Genomic DNA, 18687 nt, shown 5'->3' with positions numbered 1-18687 from the left:
ACACACACACACACACACACACACACACACACACACACACACACACACACACACACACACACACACACACATCTCCGCGCGACTGCGAGATATACGCGAGCTGAGAATATCATTGGTACAGATAGCATCGAACGGCGATGCAAAAGCGTGACAATAAATTATTGCAGATCCAAAAAATACGGAGGATTATTGTTCGTTAGTCGACAAGGGAAACAGCGGTGACGGCCTACGGAATTTATTTTTGGCGGTCAGCCGCAATAAACAAAATTGCGAAAACGCCTTTTAGTCCGCGGAAAACGCGGTTTAGTCCGTAGATTTAAGGATGATCGATGATGCTTTACATCTTTTTGACATCGACACATTTTTCTGCGTTAAATAATTCCCCTAACGGTAAAGATCGAATGGGATCGACCATGATTTCATCAGTTAAAAAATTGATTGTTTTACCATTAAATATCAATTGATTGTTTTATCGTTAAATATCAAAAGGGTATAACTACTCCAGTTCTGTTCATGATTGTATTTCAAGATTAAAAAAGATTTTGGCGATTTACAGAATTGGATATATAAATTTACTCTCTGAAATATTTAAACACTAAGATCGCTTTGATAAAAAAAGTAGTAGTAGTAGTTTATTTCTCGATTTATCTCTCTTAATGGATTTACCAAAAGAGCAATAATAACTCTTGAATTAAATAACATTTTGTTATTTTTAATTTTCATGTATATCAAAATATAAGTCAATTCCTTTCTATTAGTTTCAGAGTTCGTATTAATACATAATGAATTGAATTTAATCAAATTAATACAATTTCTTGAATTGTTACATAATAGTTGTAGTTAAATTAACGAGTGGCGGCCTGTAAATAATGAGCCTGAAATAATTAAAAATAATTCAAATTGGATATAATTTAACATAATGAATTTAATAATATACTGCAAATATTTAAAATCAGTTAATAACTTGACACTTTTTTCATTTACAGAAACAGAGATTACAAAAACAGAGGATGTAGTTTTGCATGTTGTTATTTACTTTTTTATCCATTTTTTACATTAATTGAAGGAAAAAGAGTAAATCTAGATTCAACCCCAATTAAAAATCCATCTTGCCATTAAAAAATTAATTTACACACGCGATCGATCGCGATTGAAAAGTTGCGAACAAAAAGATCGCATGCGCTAAACCGATCTCGTTACACATAGAATCATTAGACGAGGTTTTGAACAATTAACCAGAATGCATGTGGCACACGATGCGTTATCGCACGCGTGTTGCCTTTCCCACTGCTTCGTCACGGACGAGAGATATAGACGCGTTAATTGTACCATCGGGTCACGCGGGAAAGCCTGCTGAATGATTATTACAGCGCTTACGCTCTCATGTGTTTTCGTCGGGCATTTTCCATGGCTGCAACACGCCTGGTTGCGAATAAATCGTAAACTCGACGAAATCGAGGAAGCGTACAGAAAATTATTTGGTAATGAATGAATTTTGGGAGATTTCGGTACTCCGCGCACACAGTTGTGTAGATAGTTCTATATATGAATCGAATAATATTGACTTTGCTCGCGCGCATACCCGACGTTGATGCACGAGTGTCCGATATTTTCCGCTTAAAACGAATGTTTATTTTGCTGATTTTTAATTTTATGCGTATCATATGCTATGTCAGTTTACTTAAATATACATTTCAAACGTGTCAGGATAGCTTCATTATATTTTATTTTTCGTCACACTATTGACAATGTCAAATAATGTATAGAGAAATTTACATTATTGTAAATAGAAATGCATATATTATAGAAATATATGCGGTATGTAATGTACATATATTTTTTTCTATATATATAAATATTTCTGTTTATAGTCCTATATTATGACCGAATAATATTGATTTTACTTTCGCAATCACATTAATCACATTGATGCATTTCGCTTATGCAATTTATTTGCATAATTCGTTTATCTCTATTTTATAATGCGGAAGGATACAAAATTTTTTTAATTACACTGAGAGAAAAAATTGTTCATTTTTGACTAAATTAATAATTTAATTGTTTTTATTTCTTTCGTTAGAGAATGTGTATGTATTTAAGTCCGATATAATATATGTTTATAAATGTATGTTTATATAAAAACTTTTTCTCAGTGTATTTAATTTTGATTTTGCGCGGTCATTTGTGTGCATTTACGCATCCACTCATTCTTGTCAAAAAAAATTTGTAACGTAATAGAGCTCGTGCATGCAATCTGCACATACTGGGGTGTGGCAAACTAGAGAGCTTGCGACATTAAAATTTCAGGGCGCATAATTTCAGTGTAACAGCATCAATGATACGTAACGTGTGCAAGAGAATGCTACGCGTCATGTTACGTGGTCGTGATACGCAGTCGCCGTGGACCCTCCGTGTATTCTAATTAATACATACATAATTCACGTAATTAATATATGAATGTAATCACATTCCGCTGTTGGCCCGACCGATCATAAGGACAAATAGCGAAGGGAAACAACATCTGACTCCGCCTGTAATTGTATCACTCTGTGTTTCGAAACGAAGTCACTTCTCTCCAAGGAGATTTCGCCGACACAGTTAAATTTATGGTAACTATATTCTAACGAAATCAGCGCGAGTCACCGTGGGAATTCACCGACGAACAACTTTTACGTAACGAGTCATCATTGGTTGTCGCCAGATTAGCCTTCAATAAAACATCGGTAAAACATCGGATTAATCTGTCGATTTTTGCTATAAGCTCAATTTCCATTTTGTAATACGAAGAATTTTAAAGAAACTACAAGAGAAATATCTGTTCAATGTTAATGACAGACAGTTGCATATTAATTTTCAGACAATTATATATTAATTATCCCGCCTCATTACAATTTTAATGTCTCTATCGCAAAATTGCTTCTCAGTTGTTTTTTCACTTAACAATGTATTCAATAAAATCGGAGGCTTTTATCGAGAATCGATGTAACTGATACATATTTCTACCTTCAGTTATAGAGTCAGTAACAGTTTCATACATGAAACATCGATTCGGTTCAATACGCTTTAATGTGTCAAAGCGATCTCTGCTTATCGTAGAAACCGCAGTTAGTGACTGTTCAAAATCAACCACGCAAACTATCAAGTTCCATCAAGATGAATGCTCATCTAATGAATAACATGATTATCGAGAAACAGATCGACCAACTATGACAGATGAACTTATGTTGGTATTATAGTTAATTGTCTAGTCGGCGACTTCCCGCAAGATCTTCCAAGCTATTCAGATCCATTATATTCAGTTCTATTATTTCAGTTAATACTAATGCTTCATATTGCGATTCAACTATACAAAACTGTAACCATTATCTATACCTAATAATTGATTTGACTAGAAATATTTTATTCCAAAAACATATAAGTATAATGCTTCAATTATTGATATTGTACGTGAAAAGAAAGGTTTTAGTGAAGTATTTTAAAAAAAGTTAGATAATATAAGTTAGATAATAGATCTAAAAATAATTTTATTGAACCATCAAAATAACTTAAGCTGATTGTTGGAATACCTTGATCACAACTTTTTGCAGCGTTGCTCATTATACTAAATTTCCTTAGTAATTATTTTGGTGTAATAATTATTTTCTAACAAAATTATTTTCAGATTTATATCTATCTAAATATTTAGATATTTCAGCAAAATCGTTCTTTCCGTGTTTATAATGATATAATTAATATAAAAAGGCTTTTTAAATAGTTCTGGATATACAAAGTGTCTGGTTTAAATGTCAAAACTTCGGGATGTGTAGGGGATCGATAAACTAAGAAAAAAGTTCTGTAGAGATATGCTCGTTTTTACTTCATTTTGGAGAAAATCGCAAAAAAAACAAAATGTAGTTTTCATTTTTATACTTTCTCATTACTTATTCACGTTGTATTTATTCACTTGCTTAATGTAAATATTGTTCAAAATGTTGGCCTCTTGCAGCAATACATCTAGTATGGACAACTCGTGTTGCAGCTAAACACTGATCTGGTGATATTTGGTGTATTGCAGCTTCGATTTCTCAATTATTCTTTTGAGTTGATTGACAACGAATAAACTTCCTACTTCAGGACCTCCATACAAAGAAATCCAGTGGTATTAGATCAGATGAACAAGATAACCAAGATACTACTCCTTCATATCTAATCCATCATTGGAAAATGTCTGTCTAGCCAAGCTCGAGTAGTTCTGCCATAATAAGGATATCCATCGAGTTAAAACCATATTTTAATCCGTTGCTGCAGGTGGATGTTTCTAAATAATCAAAGAAGTCAGTCTCCAAAAAATCTGTCTATCTGGCTGCATTTAATCTAATCTATTGGGTAAAAAAAAGGTCCCACTAGACAAAAACAAATAAAAAAGTTTTCACCTGAAAACGGAATTATTATTGTTTTCATGTATGATTTTAGTGACGTGTACGATAATACTTCAGAGGCAGTGCAAAAACGAAGCAACTACGTTTTGTCTTTTATGATTTTCTTCAAACTGAAGTAAAAACGAGTATATTTCTACAGAACTTTTTTTCTTAGTTAGTTTATCGCTCCTCTACACGCTCCTGAAGATATTTAAATTCCAGACATTATGTAGAATAGATATATTAAAAATAGATCTATTAAAGTTGAACAACATTATCTTTACACATGATTGAATATAATCATTATAACGACAGCTTTTATTTGACAATACTTCATTTTCTATAATTTACTTTGTTAAATTTTAGCACACAAACCGCATAGAATTTTTCTCTCACTTGCGGTTATTGAATATTTAGTTAAATTTTGGTGCAATTAATCTTTATTTTTCGTTGTTATTAAACTCTATATATATATACATACACAATTTTATTTTATATTCATAGAATCTGCGGCTCCTCTTTATTTCCACAATTCCCGATTATCCGCGAAATCATTCGATTATCTCTCGAGAAATGATTTTTCCCAGGACTCATTAGCTACTTTCTGAAGTAGCATCGCGCGATTTCGCTTCGTTTAGGCCCAAACAGACAGGTCGATTCCGCGGTTAAATTTCCCAAAGGCACAAAAGATCGCGCAGACATAAAACGATTATCGAGCGATCAGACCGCAGGATAAACCGCCCAGCAAAGTTCAGCGGCAAGCAGGTAGATCGTTAATTCCGCCGGATTGCAGGCGAATGCCGGGGTCTTGTCACGACGGAATGCGCTCTCGAGACACACTCCGGGAACACTTGGAATTTAGACACGAGCTCGGCCCGAATCCGACATGAGCGGCCTTACTACGTAAGGAACAAGGCCGATTGACATAAAGGACCATGAGGGAACGTGGCAGAGTTAATTGCAGTTCGAAACTGTCAAGATCCGAGAGGAGTTAGGTTACTTCGTTACTTGGCCTAGATCGTTCTCAAAAAATATTATAATACAGTGCATACGGTTATGTATTCATAGCCATATCGCGTTAAACATTGATTTAAACGTATTAGTCGTATCATGTTAAATATTAATTTAAACAAAATTTTCGTGTAATAGTTGTCACTTTATTTCTCTATTAACATTGTTAGCAATAACATGATATAACCTAAATATATTTGATTGTATTTTACGCGTAAATCGGTAAGATTTATCCTATTGTCATAAAATTCGATACAACTTCAATAAAAGAAAAAAATCCTGTTTTCAAATCCTATTCAAAGCGAATCTTGATGCCTAACTATCAGTTAAGCATCATCAGTAGATCCAGAAAGAGCACCGCAAGCGAAATTTTTTTTAAAGTCAAAATAGAATATTAAATTATTATTTAAATTATTACATTGAAAAAGTATTATTGAAATGTATAATTTATAAAACGTTTAAATTATATTAACGTTAAAATTATATTAATACAAAAGAAGAATAACATAATAAAATCTACATTTTCTAAGAGTTCCTTAAATTAAATTATATTTTTAGAATATTAAAATTATAATTAAGCATTTCAAAAATATTAAAAATATATATAACACTTTGTGTTATAAATATTTTTAAAAAAGAAAACTTCAAGAGAAGTCATGCTCCCCTCCCCCTCTCCCTCCCATGAATTCGCCAGTATACATACATGATTTTCCAGTCTTTTACAACACGATGAATTCCGCATTAAATTTTATTATTTTAACAAATAGGATAACAATCCCAAATTACTGTGCCTGTCCTTATTAGTGTGCTTTTGTATTTTGATAAGTCATAAAGAAAACTAGCACAAATAAATAAAAAAAAAATTTTTTTTGTTAAGTTAAATTAATGCTTACGATACTGAAGATAATATTTTAATTTTTGAGTATTAAAGTATTTTAAATATTTTTCGAAAGATATGAGGAATTTATGTGAATCCAGTAATACGTACCGCAAGATTTTAAGCTTGTCCCTATAATATAATGTGCCCTGTATTGGCGCTGAGAACGTTGTATTATGATTGTACTTTAAAATAAATATAATTGAAATAATTATTTATGTATATTAACATAAACAATTAGCTTAAATTTATTATCTGTTTTAATAAGTAAAATAAAATATAATAATGTTAATATAATGTATAATAAATACAATAATAATATTAAAATGAGTAAATATAGATAGGCATACAAATTGGAGGCACATTAATTAGGATCCGCTTAGATTCACTAATAGAGACAAAAACATGTTGTCTATTTTGTCAAAAGCATTACAAAGTATTAGGTGTGGGAAAAAGTTCGTGGCGTTTTTTTAATGCCATCTAACGGGAAAAACGCTACGAACTTTTTCCCACACCTAATATTAACACTTTTTAGATTAAAGAAATATTATAAAAAAAAAGAAGTAATTAAAAAACTGATATTGATTGCAAGCAGATAAAATTAAAGTTACAATATTTAATAATTAATTCAATAATAAGCAAATTGGCTAAAAGGCACATTAATAGAGACAGTTACTCTATACAAAAATTATTAAATAATTCTTATATATACTTTAAAATCTTTATAAAGTACTTCTTAAGGTTATATATATTTAAAAAATTGTATATAAATGTTATAACTTATTTAATGCTTTTAGTTTTCAAAGAAAAAAAAATGAGCAAAACACAAACTACGAAATCGTGTATACTAAGAGTAAATAATATATTCATATATAGATTTACAAATAAATTTTTCAATTCTATAAACCTGATCTGTTAAACTTGAAATAATTATAAATTAAAGCTGAAAATAACATCACAAATTACATAATCATTCATTTAACTCTCAGTCTGTAACTTGGGTTTCTTTTTGGCATGAATAAAATTTCACCCTCAAATTTTAATTTCTTTTAAATAAAAGTTTTAACATTTAAATTACTTCAAAACTTTTTTTTTTGGTAATGTAATAGAGGTATTAAAAAGTAACCTTATATTTTTTCACATTTTTTAAAAGTATAGAACAACAAAAACTTAATGACTGTTTTTCATTCCTGCAACAAGATTATATTAGAACTCTCTTTTTTGCTCTCGTCAAATATCAAATATTTATCTCATTTTTAATTCCAAAAGTGTATACTGATTCAGCCGCAAATAACACACAAACCTCTTGAATGGACAAAAAATACCAGATTACAAACGGAAAGAGTAAAAATATAATTGCAGACATAATGATGCTAATAAGCATCTTAAAAGATTCTGCTTATAATAACATTAAATTGCAACTTCAAAAATTTCATTTATTTTTTTCTCAGTGCACTTATGACATTGAAATAATATTAAACTAATTATTATTGACTTAAAATGTGACAAAATGTCAGACGATATTTTTATTCAATGCTTCAAATATTCGATAAGCCGATATCCGCCGATTCTTCATGTCACCAAATGAAAATGCTTTTGACATATTGTTAGAAAAACGTAGAGATGGCACAAATGTAAAAGCGCAAACAGATAACATCAACCCGGTTAGTCAACATAGATTCCCTCGCGACGTGACCACAGCGTTGAATTAGAATTTCATGAGAATTCTAAGATCTTAATTAGTTTGAGCGTGCAGGTATAATAGCTTGTCGCGTACTCTTAGACACACAGATCGTAAGACGAGCCAGTAACTTCCACCGGTAATAGATGGCGACTTCTCGCCAATTTCAAATCGTGACCACTAAATCTACCGAGAGATTAATTCATCGCAAATTATACGTTAACTGAGAACGCGGTTAGTCACCGTGAGAAAAAAAAAGTACTTCGTGGTCGTTCCATGAAGGAAGGCGGTAATCTTCTCTCTCCACTTAATCTTTGAAAAAGAACGCCTTATCGCGTTTTCTCACGATCCTCGCGAGAATTGGTATATAATGAGATACGCCTCGTGATCGCGATATAATTGGTAGATCGCTCGTGCTACGAGAGTAGAATTCAGGTATTTCTTTTGATTGCATTTGCAGAAATACGCTTCCTCTCCCCTCATGATTGCATTCAGGTAAACAGTTTATCTGTTCTGCTATCGCGTAAAATTATTCAATTTTCGCGCGAATTAGCCAGAAGGGAGCGGGTGCTTTTAGCGAAACCAAAGGCTTATATACGAGAGTAGGTAGTGCGGCAAAGATCGTGGGTGATGCACAGAAGCGATAGAGAAGCGTGTCGCGGGTCGAGGGCGCGACTGGAAGTCCGGCGACAGGTTGATTTATTAGCATGGACCGGGTGCACGATGGTATCGGAACGGAGGTTGGAGGTCGGGCACCTCCTTCTGCGCTTCACCCTTGTGTCCGCAACACGTAAGCAGAATGCCCGCAGGTGTCCTGCCTTATCGTTCGCTGATCGCGCATGGATTTCCATGCTTTGAGCCCAGGGGTGCGCGATGCCCGACATTTTCCTCAAGTCATCTATTAATTCTTAATAATTTATACACTGAGAAAAATATCTGATTTGATTATTCGGAATTCTGATTAAATATAGATAAATCAGAATTTTTTAATTGAATCTACTATTCCAGTTGAGAGAACTAAAATTCTGATTTATATAATTAGAATCTGATCCGTCCAACCAAATATTTTTTTCAGAGTCTCTATTCGATTGACGTGAATAAAATTCGAACAAGATCCCCTGTTTTCTTCTTTCATCGCATTGTATTATTATACTGTATTATTATACTGTATTATTATGTATATTGAAAAGGAATTTATTAAATTTTAATAAGCGTTTGTTCAAATAGTACTATTAAATGTTTACTTATAAATAAATATTTATTCAATAAAAAAATGATACATCGAATTAATAGTTCTTATATCAAATAAATATATGTTCACATTTAGTAAATATATAGGACAACTATACCTATTAATGTGCCTTTAAGCCAACTTGCTTATTAAATTAATTAAATTAATTATTAAGTATTGTAGTTTTAATTTTGTTTGTTTAAAATCAATATTAGTTTTTCAACTATTTCTTTTTTATAATTTTTTTTAATTTAGAAATGTTAATGTTTTAAAATGTTTTTGATAAAGATAAAGAAAATGTTTTATCCTAATTAATATGCCTTTCAAAGGGCAATGAATCCTTATTAATGTATTCTCAATTTAAGTGCTTATCCACATTTGAATTATTTTAACGTAATATAATTACTAAAAGTATAATTACTAAAAAAGATAGTCGAAGTAAGCTATTAGTTGTTTAAGTTATTAGTGAATAAATCATTATTTTAATTATTCTTACAATTTCAATGTACTCATAGCACAATGTTGTTAACTCCAATACAGAGGACTAATAGGGACAAGCTTAAAATTTTGCGATATTACTGGGATTACTCACATAAATTCTAAATTGTAATATGTATCTTTCAAAAAATGTTCATTATACTTTCATAGTTAAAAAATATTATTTTTAATTTAATTTTAAAGAATATTATTTTTAATAATATATACATTAAAAATTCAATTTAATAAAAAAATATACCTTTTTTTTATTTATCTGTTCTTTGTGACTTATTTAAATATAAAAGCATAATAATAGGAATGAAGTAATAGGAGCAGTTATTACTATTCAAACATAATCCTAATTAATACTATTTAAACATATTTATTAAAATTTAGTATATTTTTTTCAGTATATTGTATTATGTTGCTTTAACATATTTCAGTTGCGCACCCCTGCTTCTCTAGCTCCTTGCACCACCACGGCGTCACGTGTTTTCGCGATCGATCTTCACGCTGATTACTCTTCATTCGTGACTCGGCCGAATCCGTCGAGAGTCGATCAGAAAGCGGATATTAACCGGATTACTTCTTCAACAAATGTTACGATCGGGCCGACGCATTCCGTAACACATTTTGTAAGACGTTCCACAAGACGTTCCGCGTTGGAGAAAACGGTGACATGGTCGATATTGCGAGAAGAAGCTCGGAAAGATTAATCGTTCAGAAGATAGCGAGATGAAGGCGAAGAGACGCGTATCTTATTCAATGCGCCGCATTCTACGGCCGATGCATCGACGGGGACCAACTCTCCTGCGAAATTACACGGCGCTGACGGTAAAGCGAATCGTTCGCCTACGGAGGGGCTCTTCCGGTTAATTGAATCATCCCACCTAATTTCCCGCATCACCGGGAAAGATGCGAGAGAGCGTCCGTAACAACGTAGGTAGACCAGGACGATCCCGAGGAACGATTCTGGAATGAAGGCTAGTAACGAGCAGACTCGACACTCGTCACGCCCACGAGTTTTCTCCAAAGACCCTTTTGAGAGACTATTCTGGACTATCGATCGCGGGTACTACGAACATCGGGACATTAATTGAAAAATGGCAACGGAAAACGACGCGTCTCTGCCACTGAAATTCTCGACATGCTCCATTCGTAGAGCTATTATTTCTGACAATACGTCGAAAACATTCGATGTGCTTGACAAACCTTCAGATCTCTATCTCTAGTTTATGAGTTAATAATCAGCTATTCGCTCACGGCCATATTCAACAGATAATAATCAAATTTCCATAATTTCCATAATTTTCTAATTAACATAGACCTTCTGTTTCTTGTAACTAAGATAAGAAAGAAAAACTTTTTCCTTATTGCTCGGAGCGAATCAGGGACGTGTTTTTCTAACGCGAATGCCTGAAGAAACACGATAATGCGCTATGACGTCTGTCTTGTTACATTAATTACCATGACATTCACGGCGATCAAGTATTCACGGAATCGATTAATCCGCATTCTCAAGAGAAAAGGATTCCCATCGACGATTTGACGTCACAAACATCGCGTTGTTTACCAGGTGATTCATGACTACTTTAGGAAGCAATTTTCCGGATTCATGAAATCGGAATCAACACGGAATCGCACCGGTGCCGACATAGTGATGGATGCCCGAACGGAGCCGATTGCGAAAGGTTTCGTGTTATCCAGCTGTGTTGCCGAAGTGTAATTGCGACATCGACGATTGTGTCTTTCGCGTATCTGCACCGTCGAATGTGCGAACGACATCGTGTCCTTCGAAACATCGGTCGCTGTTTCAACTTTCTCGCCCTCGAGGCAAGATTACCAAAGTCGTCTCTTGCTTTCCTCTTAACCAACATGAATTCTCCCAAGGGAAGACACGCTGTTAGAAAGGAAACATCGGAGCCTTTCCTTCGTCTGCGGATATTCCTGATTCTGTGACAGTGATCAAACGAATTTAAACATATGATGTTAACTTAAAAGTTTTCGAGAAAAAAAATCGATAAATGTTTGCAGCTAAGAGATGTAACGTTTTCGAAAGGAAGAAATTAGAAGAGCGGAAAACAATCTAGCCCATCGTAATTTTATTCTTCAGATAATTAAAAAAAAATTAATTTAGCACACTCACAAGTAAAGAACGTCAACTGACTTTTTTCAAATTTTTTACAGACGTTTTATATATATCAAAGAAAAAATCTGTTATTAATTGTAACTTAAATTGAATGTTTTAATAAAAAAGTACTTTTTTTTATTTTATATACATTTAAAGTAGTATTTTTTAGGAATAAATCTACAATCGCTTTTTTGAAGCTCGATATACATATTAAACATTTAAATAATAGTTAATAATATGTAGTTAAGAACGGTTCCATTTGCAAAAAACTTTATTGGTTCACACAAGTCTTTGTTAAAATTTTATGTTAAATTTTTAATATATTTGAGTGTTAATTTAATTCGATAATGTGATTACGTTAGTTAAATATTTTATGTTAAATTATATTCAACATTCTTATTTAATATTAAATTAATATTAAATATTTAATATTAAAATAACACAATTTATGAATAAATGAATTAATAACATAAAAAAAACGTATTTTAAAATATAAATAAGATAGAATTCTAAGTATTAATTTATAATAAATGTTAATTTTACTGAGAAAATATGTTTTCATAGTTTGCTCATCAATTGTATCAGTATTACATTTTTGTGTTAATTTATACACAATATTTATGTTACTTTTTAACATTTATCTTGTATTAAATTAATATAAAAAATTGCGTAGACCATTTGAAATTTGTGAAATACATTAATTTTAACATAAATTTTCCAACTGTGAAGATACAATTATTTTTGCAAAAATACAAGAGTACCTACTGGTAGCGCGAAGTGCAGTGGGATATATCTTCGACGCGAAAATTCATAGTGCGTTTCCTATGCCTTTTGGCGTATTCTTGCCAAAAAATGTTCTTTTTCCGCAAGTGCTCCACTCGCTCGCGAAATTTGCGCGTCACATCTACGCCGTAAGAATCGCGAATGCGTATCGAAACATGACAACAACAACGTAACGTCACCAACGGCAGGTGGTGTTGCAGACTGCCAATTTACTTTCCATCCATCTCCACAATTGTTCGACTATCGTAACAATCCACGGTCGGTTCGGTGATGTTGCTCCTCTCTACTCCTCCCCAATATTTGTATTCCGTCTTTATGTAACACGCGCGTAACGTAATTGTTCCGATAACGTAAATATGAACGAGAGATATCGCTGCTGGTCGCATCATGCCGATGTGCATTGCGGACTCCCACAGCTGACCTAGATTATATTTGCCATTTTAATTGTGGAGTCCCGTGTTCCCAAATGCAGAACAACGTGTACAATTCGCGATATCGCGCGACAAATCGACAACGTTTCGACACTCGAATGATCAAGCATTTTAAACTGCTTTTCTTTTTAAAAGAAACAGGTAACACAAATGTTGTTCTAGTTTTGTTATTCATTGAAGAAGAATAGAACGACATTTGTGTCAACTGTATTTTCTAAAAGGAAAGCAGCTTTACTTATAAAGAATCACCCGATTGTTCACTTCTTCGATGAGGTCAGGGTTTCCGCGTGATCGAAGGAGAGTTTTCTCAATCTTATCTCAGAAACGCCTTTTTCTAAATTTCCTAATGTCACGCCACATGAAAAGAAAAGTTTTGTTGGAATATCTAAACATTTAGATAAATATAGATCTGAAAATAATTTTATTAGACTATCAAAAAGATTATGTAACTCAAATTGATTACTGAATGTCAAAATTTGTTGAATCATCATGAGTTCCTTACATAATTAATTTGATGATTCAACAAAACTATTTTCGAGTCTATATACTATTAGATATCAGGAATAATAATAATCCTTTTAAGATAACATTTTGTTGTTTTTAATTTCCATTTGTGTTGTGAAAACAATTCATTTCTGTAATTAAGTTTCAAAGTGAACATTGTCCATATTACATAACATATTATATACACTTAATAAATAATAAATTTAATTTGAATCAAATTTAATTCATTTTCTTAAAGTTCATTTTAATTGAATTGAACAACATATTGAGTAGGAACAGTGGCGATACAAATACGATTAAAAATAACTCAAATTAGGTATAATTTACTTTTTAGCTGAATAATCTCTGATTATCAGAGCTAAGTACTGATAATTACTAAATTCAATGAAATTCAACATTAATGAAATATAATAATAGAATCCCTAATCTTACTTTAGTGTATATAAATTCAATGCATATGTTATTGGAACTACACTAACGTATAAATATCGGTATTTTATAATTACATAATATTCAAAATTTTTTTTTCAATTGAATTTTACTAATTATTCAATGGCATACTCAATAGGAGACTAATATAATTTGATATTATCCATTGATTTAGAGAGTATGAATTTAATTTTAAATTTTGAAGAGAGCAAAATTTTTATCTAGTTAAATTTTATATCTAAATTTTTAGATACTTCAGCAAAATCATCCTCTTTGCATGAATCTCATTGTTTATTACTAACTATCCTATACTCCGGCCTTCACCCCGTTAACTTCGCTTGCCCATCGGAAATTCAATCGACGCGCAAAAACTCTGTACGGAAATACATTTTAGCGTTGTCAGCTTGGACGTCGACATGAAAAATCGACGTAGAGAAAAAAATATCGTTCTCGTGAGCTACGAATTAACTCCGGAATTTGCCATTATAACGACGATGGAGACACGCGGCAAAATGTAGAACACGAATGGTCCGCGTGTCGCGAGCGCGCGTCTGAAAAGTACAATTGCCAGGATAATTGCTGGAATTAGCATGCAAGCGGGCAGACTGTATTAGCGGCGTGCAAGACGTGAAATAATTTAATCCAGCTTCCGTACGTCAGCGTCAACGAGAACTGCTGCACTCGTGAACAAAATGATGACAGAGGAAAGAGGGAAAGAAAGATTTATTTCATTCGCATTTTTTTTCTTCTTTCGAAATATGATGCATTCATCTTTGCGAGACGTTCGCAGAATCTCGAGACTCCTTCGCGCGCTTATCTTAGAACGACGAAGCAGAAGCTACTCGACGCATCCATGTTCCCTGCGATAACCATGCCGATACCTCGTTGAGCGTTGGCGCGTTTAAAAACGCGCTCGAGAGCGAGAGAGCGCGGCGTGTGCACTCACGGCATATTAGATTCTTATATATCCGTGCCAAGGATAATCATATGAGTCCCGGCCATGTGGTTCCCGGCCTTCGTGCGCACGAAGAGGATCCACCGAGGCTACTCTTATCTACACTGCTTCAAGTAAGGAGAAGCGAATGATTTACGAGTTCGTTGGACCTACCGCCGCGCCTTTCGACCGCACGCCATCGTTGCGCGCATTTCCTGCGCGTTACATCGTCGTCCTGGACTTTCCTCGATCGCATCCTGTTTTACTTTACAAAGCCAAAAGACCTGTCAGGAGGTCAAACACGTCAACTTTTTCTCTAACACGGAAAAATGAACATTTTTTGTATGCACAAAAAAATATCATTCTTCTGCAAAGAAAAATGATTACTCAATTTATTTTCTTCCTTTTAAGTAATGATTATTTTTAATAAAGAATTTTTCCTTGATAAATTTAAAATATACTTATTATTTATAAATTAAAAAAGAACTCATTGTTATCAAAATGAAAATTTTGTTAAAATATATAATTGATCGAAGAAGCGACTTTATATAATAATCAAATTGAATTTATTTTAATTTAATAATCTTGATTGAAGTATTAAACTTATCAGAATTCAAAATAAATTTGAATAAATTTGAATAAATTTGATGCTTGTGATAAACTTATAATAGATTTACTGACATTTAAAATATATATTTGAAATAAGTAATTATTATTTACATATAGTATTTTTCTGTGTGTGCTTTTGAGGCTTCCACGGGTATTTACTTCGAAAGATGCCAGAAGGTTTATGAGTTATCGCCGTGTCGTAATCCATTGCTAATGACATTAGCAATGGATCACGACACGGCGTTATCCCGCAACTCTCTGGTATTTTTATGTATGTAGATATGCACACACATAAAAAATATTTCACTTTTCATCTTTTCGCTCAAGATAAAAAGTTGAATGACTCCCTGGTCTACTTGAGGCATCCCGAAATATTACAGATAGTTATGATAGGAAAATGTGAATACTCTCGGCTTCTGTCCATCTTCCCGCATTATGAATAACGGATGTGCTCTGGCGTAAGCGAATTAAACCGTTTATATACGGATTATGCATTTTAGATTTCTGTTTCAAGCACCAATGTAATCCCGGCACTAATCCGATGTTGCCCGCTTTAGCCGAGCCGCTTTCCACGCATGCGTTTCCGTCTCGTGTAAATCAACTAAATTTGATCCGCATTAGATACCTTCCCACATAATATAACGTAACGTGCAAACACAACTCGCACCGGGCTGGCTGTCGATCGTATTTCGTTACGTCATACCTCCAGCCTCGCGGATATAATTTAGACGAGAACATAGCTAAAAATCTATGTGTAAGCTAAGGATAATCCTTCTCAGCGATATAACTTGTCGATCACAATGATACATTACGTTTTGTGCGGATGAAACAAGCTTTAAGCGGATAACCCAGAAATTCCCGAAATTAAACCCGATCTCATTTGCGCGCGCTTGACAAGATTCGCGAAATTCCCGGGGCTCTTCTGAAATCAAAGTAAATTCCTGCGGAAGCTAACCTGGAGTTATATGGGGCCAATAGGCTTCGTTAAATATGTACGCCGAAGTTTGCCCAATGTCGGCTGAAATTCCCGCGTCGACCGATAAACAAGCTTCCAACCAAGAAAAAGTGGATTTAAAGCGATACCGAGAACCCAGCGTTATACGTAGCGTGCGCCCTGTATAAATGTATAAAGGTACGTGCCTTTTATCGAATAATAAGTACAACACTTTAGTATTATGAAATGCCATTTTAAATATGTACCTGAAATCTACTTTGTTAAAAAAAAAAAGAAAAAAGAAAAATATCGAATAACATCCACTTTTATGTGTCGCAGTATTGCGTATTTGCGATCAAATATAAATACGAATAATTATAAATATATGAATAACTAAATATACGAAAAAATGATTTTGTTGAAGTATTTAAAAAAGCCAGATATAAATCTGAAAATAATTTTGTTTATCAAAATAATTATGTAGAACGCTCAAACTCATTAATAGAATGTTTTTACAGTCATTGTCATCAATGTTTAATCTTAGAACAATATTGCTATTAAGTCATACAGTATTGCTATCGAGAATTTAAAAAATAAATTATAATTTCGTAAAATTTTACGAAATTTTATGAAGAAATAAATCTCTCTTGATTAATGTAACAAGTTTTTCTATATTTCACATCATAGTTGTTACAAATTTCTTATTCTAAAATTCCATAATTAAGTAATTAACTTTTTCTGATTTGCTGATCAAAATAATATGAAGGATGCTAATATGAAGAAGATTGGTAGAATATTAAAACTTTTTCAGAACAGCATCATTCATCATGCTTGAAAGTCCTACGTAATTATTTTGATGATACAACAAAATTATTTTCAAATCTGTATCTAGCTAATGGTGTGATTCAATTAATACTGCAAATATTTTGAAGCATTATTTGATTGGTCATATTCGTAAAAGTCTTTCTCCTGCTTGATCAACGAAGCATTTGCAACGAAGTGAATCGCACTTAAATTTTTAAAGACTTCAGTTCTTTCTCTAGCAAATCGTTCCTTTCCATGTAGTTTAATGTTTAATGCTCTCGCTCATTTGTATGTAAAATTTACACAGATGTAGCATTCTAGGATTACTTTCAGATCTACATCTAGCTAAATTTTTTAATACTTTTAAATACTTTAGCAAATCCATTCTTTCCGTGAAAGAACGCAAAGTTTCTAACGTAGATTTTTCCTTTAATTCGCAGCTCGGCGTGCCGTTGTCAATTTTCGCGATTCAATCAAACTTTCGAGAGTCGACAATGCTTTTCTCAACAATAGTTATTTGACATTTGCCACGAGAAATCGCGAGGAACAGACTATCGTGTTGGCGATGGCGACGACAACGACAACGTCGACGACGGTGACAAACGCTCGCAAAAATTATACGACGCAAGAAAAAGCGATATGGTCGATTCCTTTCAACGGAATGTTCACATACCTGTGGACAACGTTAGCCAGAAGATCGTTGTGCCGTAACCTGTAATCGACGTCCACCTTTTGATAGTTGACTGTCAGGGTGCCAGCGCGAATACATCTCTCGTATTCCTCGGCTGGATGGGCACGGAATTCCCTTGCGAAGACTTCCAGGATCTTCTCGCCGACCCATCGACCTTTCGTGAATGTCGTGAAGGTAAAGTAATAAGGATATACCTTACGGAGACCTGAAACATACAATGCCGGGAATGACCATGAAGACCGATAAGAGAGAGAGAACGATAATTACTTCGAATTCCGTAAGCCGTCTTTAAATGTCACGAGGCTTAACGGCTTATATTAGTTACGTTACGAAATGATTCGCGCGATTGCCGCAGGCACTCGCCCGCAATTAATCGGAGATTAGCATCCAAGTTGGCGCCCAAGCGTACTCCAAGGCGAACGTGAATTACGAGAATATAATGTCTTCGAAGCGGAATCACATAATAAATCACTGCAACGGATACATAAAAATGTCGCTGTTATTTGCGAATCTATTATCGTGTCGTTCCAAGGATGATTGCTTTTGTGGGCGAAATTTACGTTAAAATTAACATAAAATCGATCGCTTCTTTCTCTTTCGTATCTTTCCCGGATAAAAGAAAAGGAAAAGGGCATATTTAAATTTCTGGGACATCCTGTTACTCCGATAGCGATTGACTTGGAAATTCGTGCTTCAAATGCTTCTTCTGCGGACGTGTTATTTCCTGATTTCGCTTTTTCCTCTCTCTCTTTCTCTCTCTCTC

The 18687-nt window shown here is 33.4% G+C and overlaps 1 protein-coding gene across 1 annotated transcript in view; it reads right to left on the bottom strand.

Annotated features, from left to right (window-relative positions):
• LOC105622210 (RNA pseudouridylate synthase domain-containing protein 2-like) overlaps nt 1–18687 on the bottom strand; it is a 129237-nt gene that overhangs the window by 11057 nt on the left and 99493 nt on the right. Inside the window, exon 4 of the mRNA XM_012203636.1 lies at nt 17907–18129. Coding sequence (XP_012059026.1) covers nt 17907–18129 — 223 coding nt within the window. The remainder of the gene's footprint in view (nt 1–17906; nt 18130–18687) is intronic.

Source organism: Atta cephalotes (assembly GCF_000143395.1).
Source record: "Atta cephalotes unplaced genomic scaffold scaffold00041, whole genome shotgun sequence".
Lineage (NCBI taxonomy): Eukaryota > Metazoa > Arthropoda > Insecta > Hymenoptera > Formicidae > Atta > Atta cephalotes.
The sequence above is the reverse complement of the archived record's forward strand: the minus strand, read 5'-3'. Positions and strand labels throughout refer to the sequence as shown.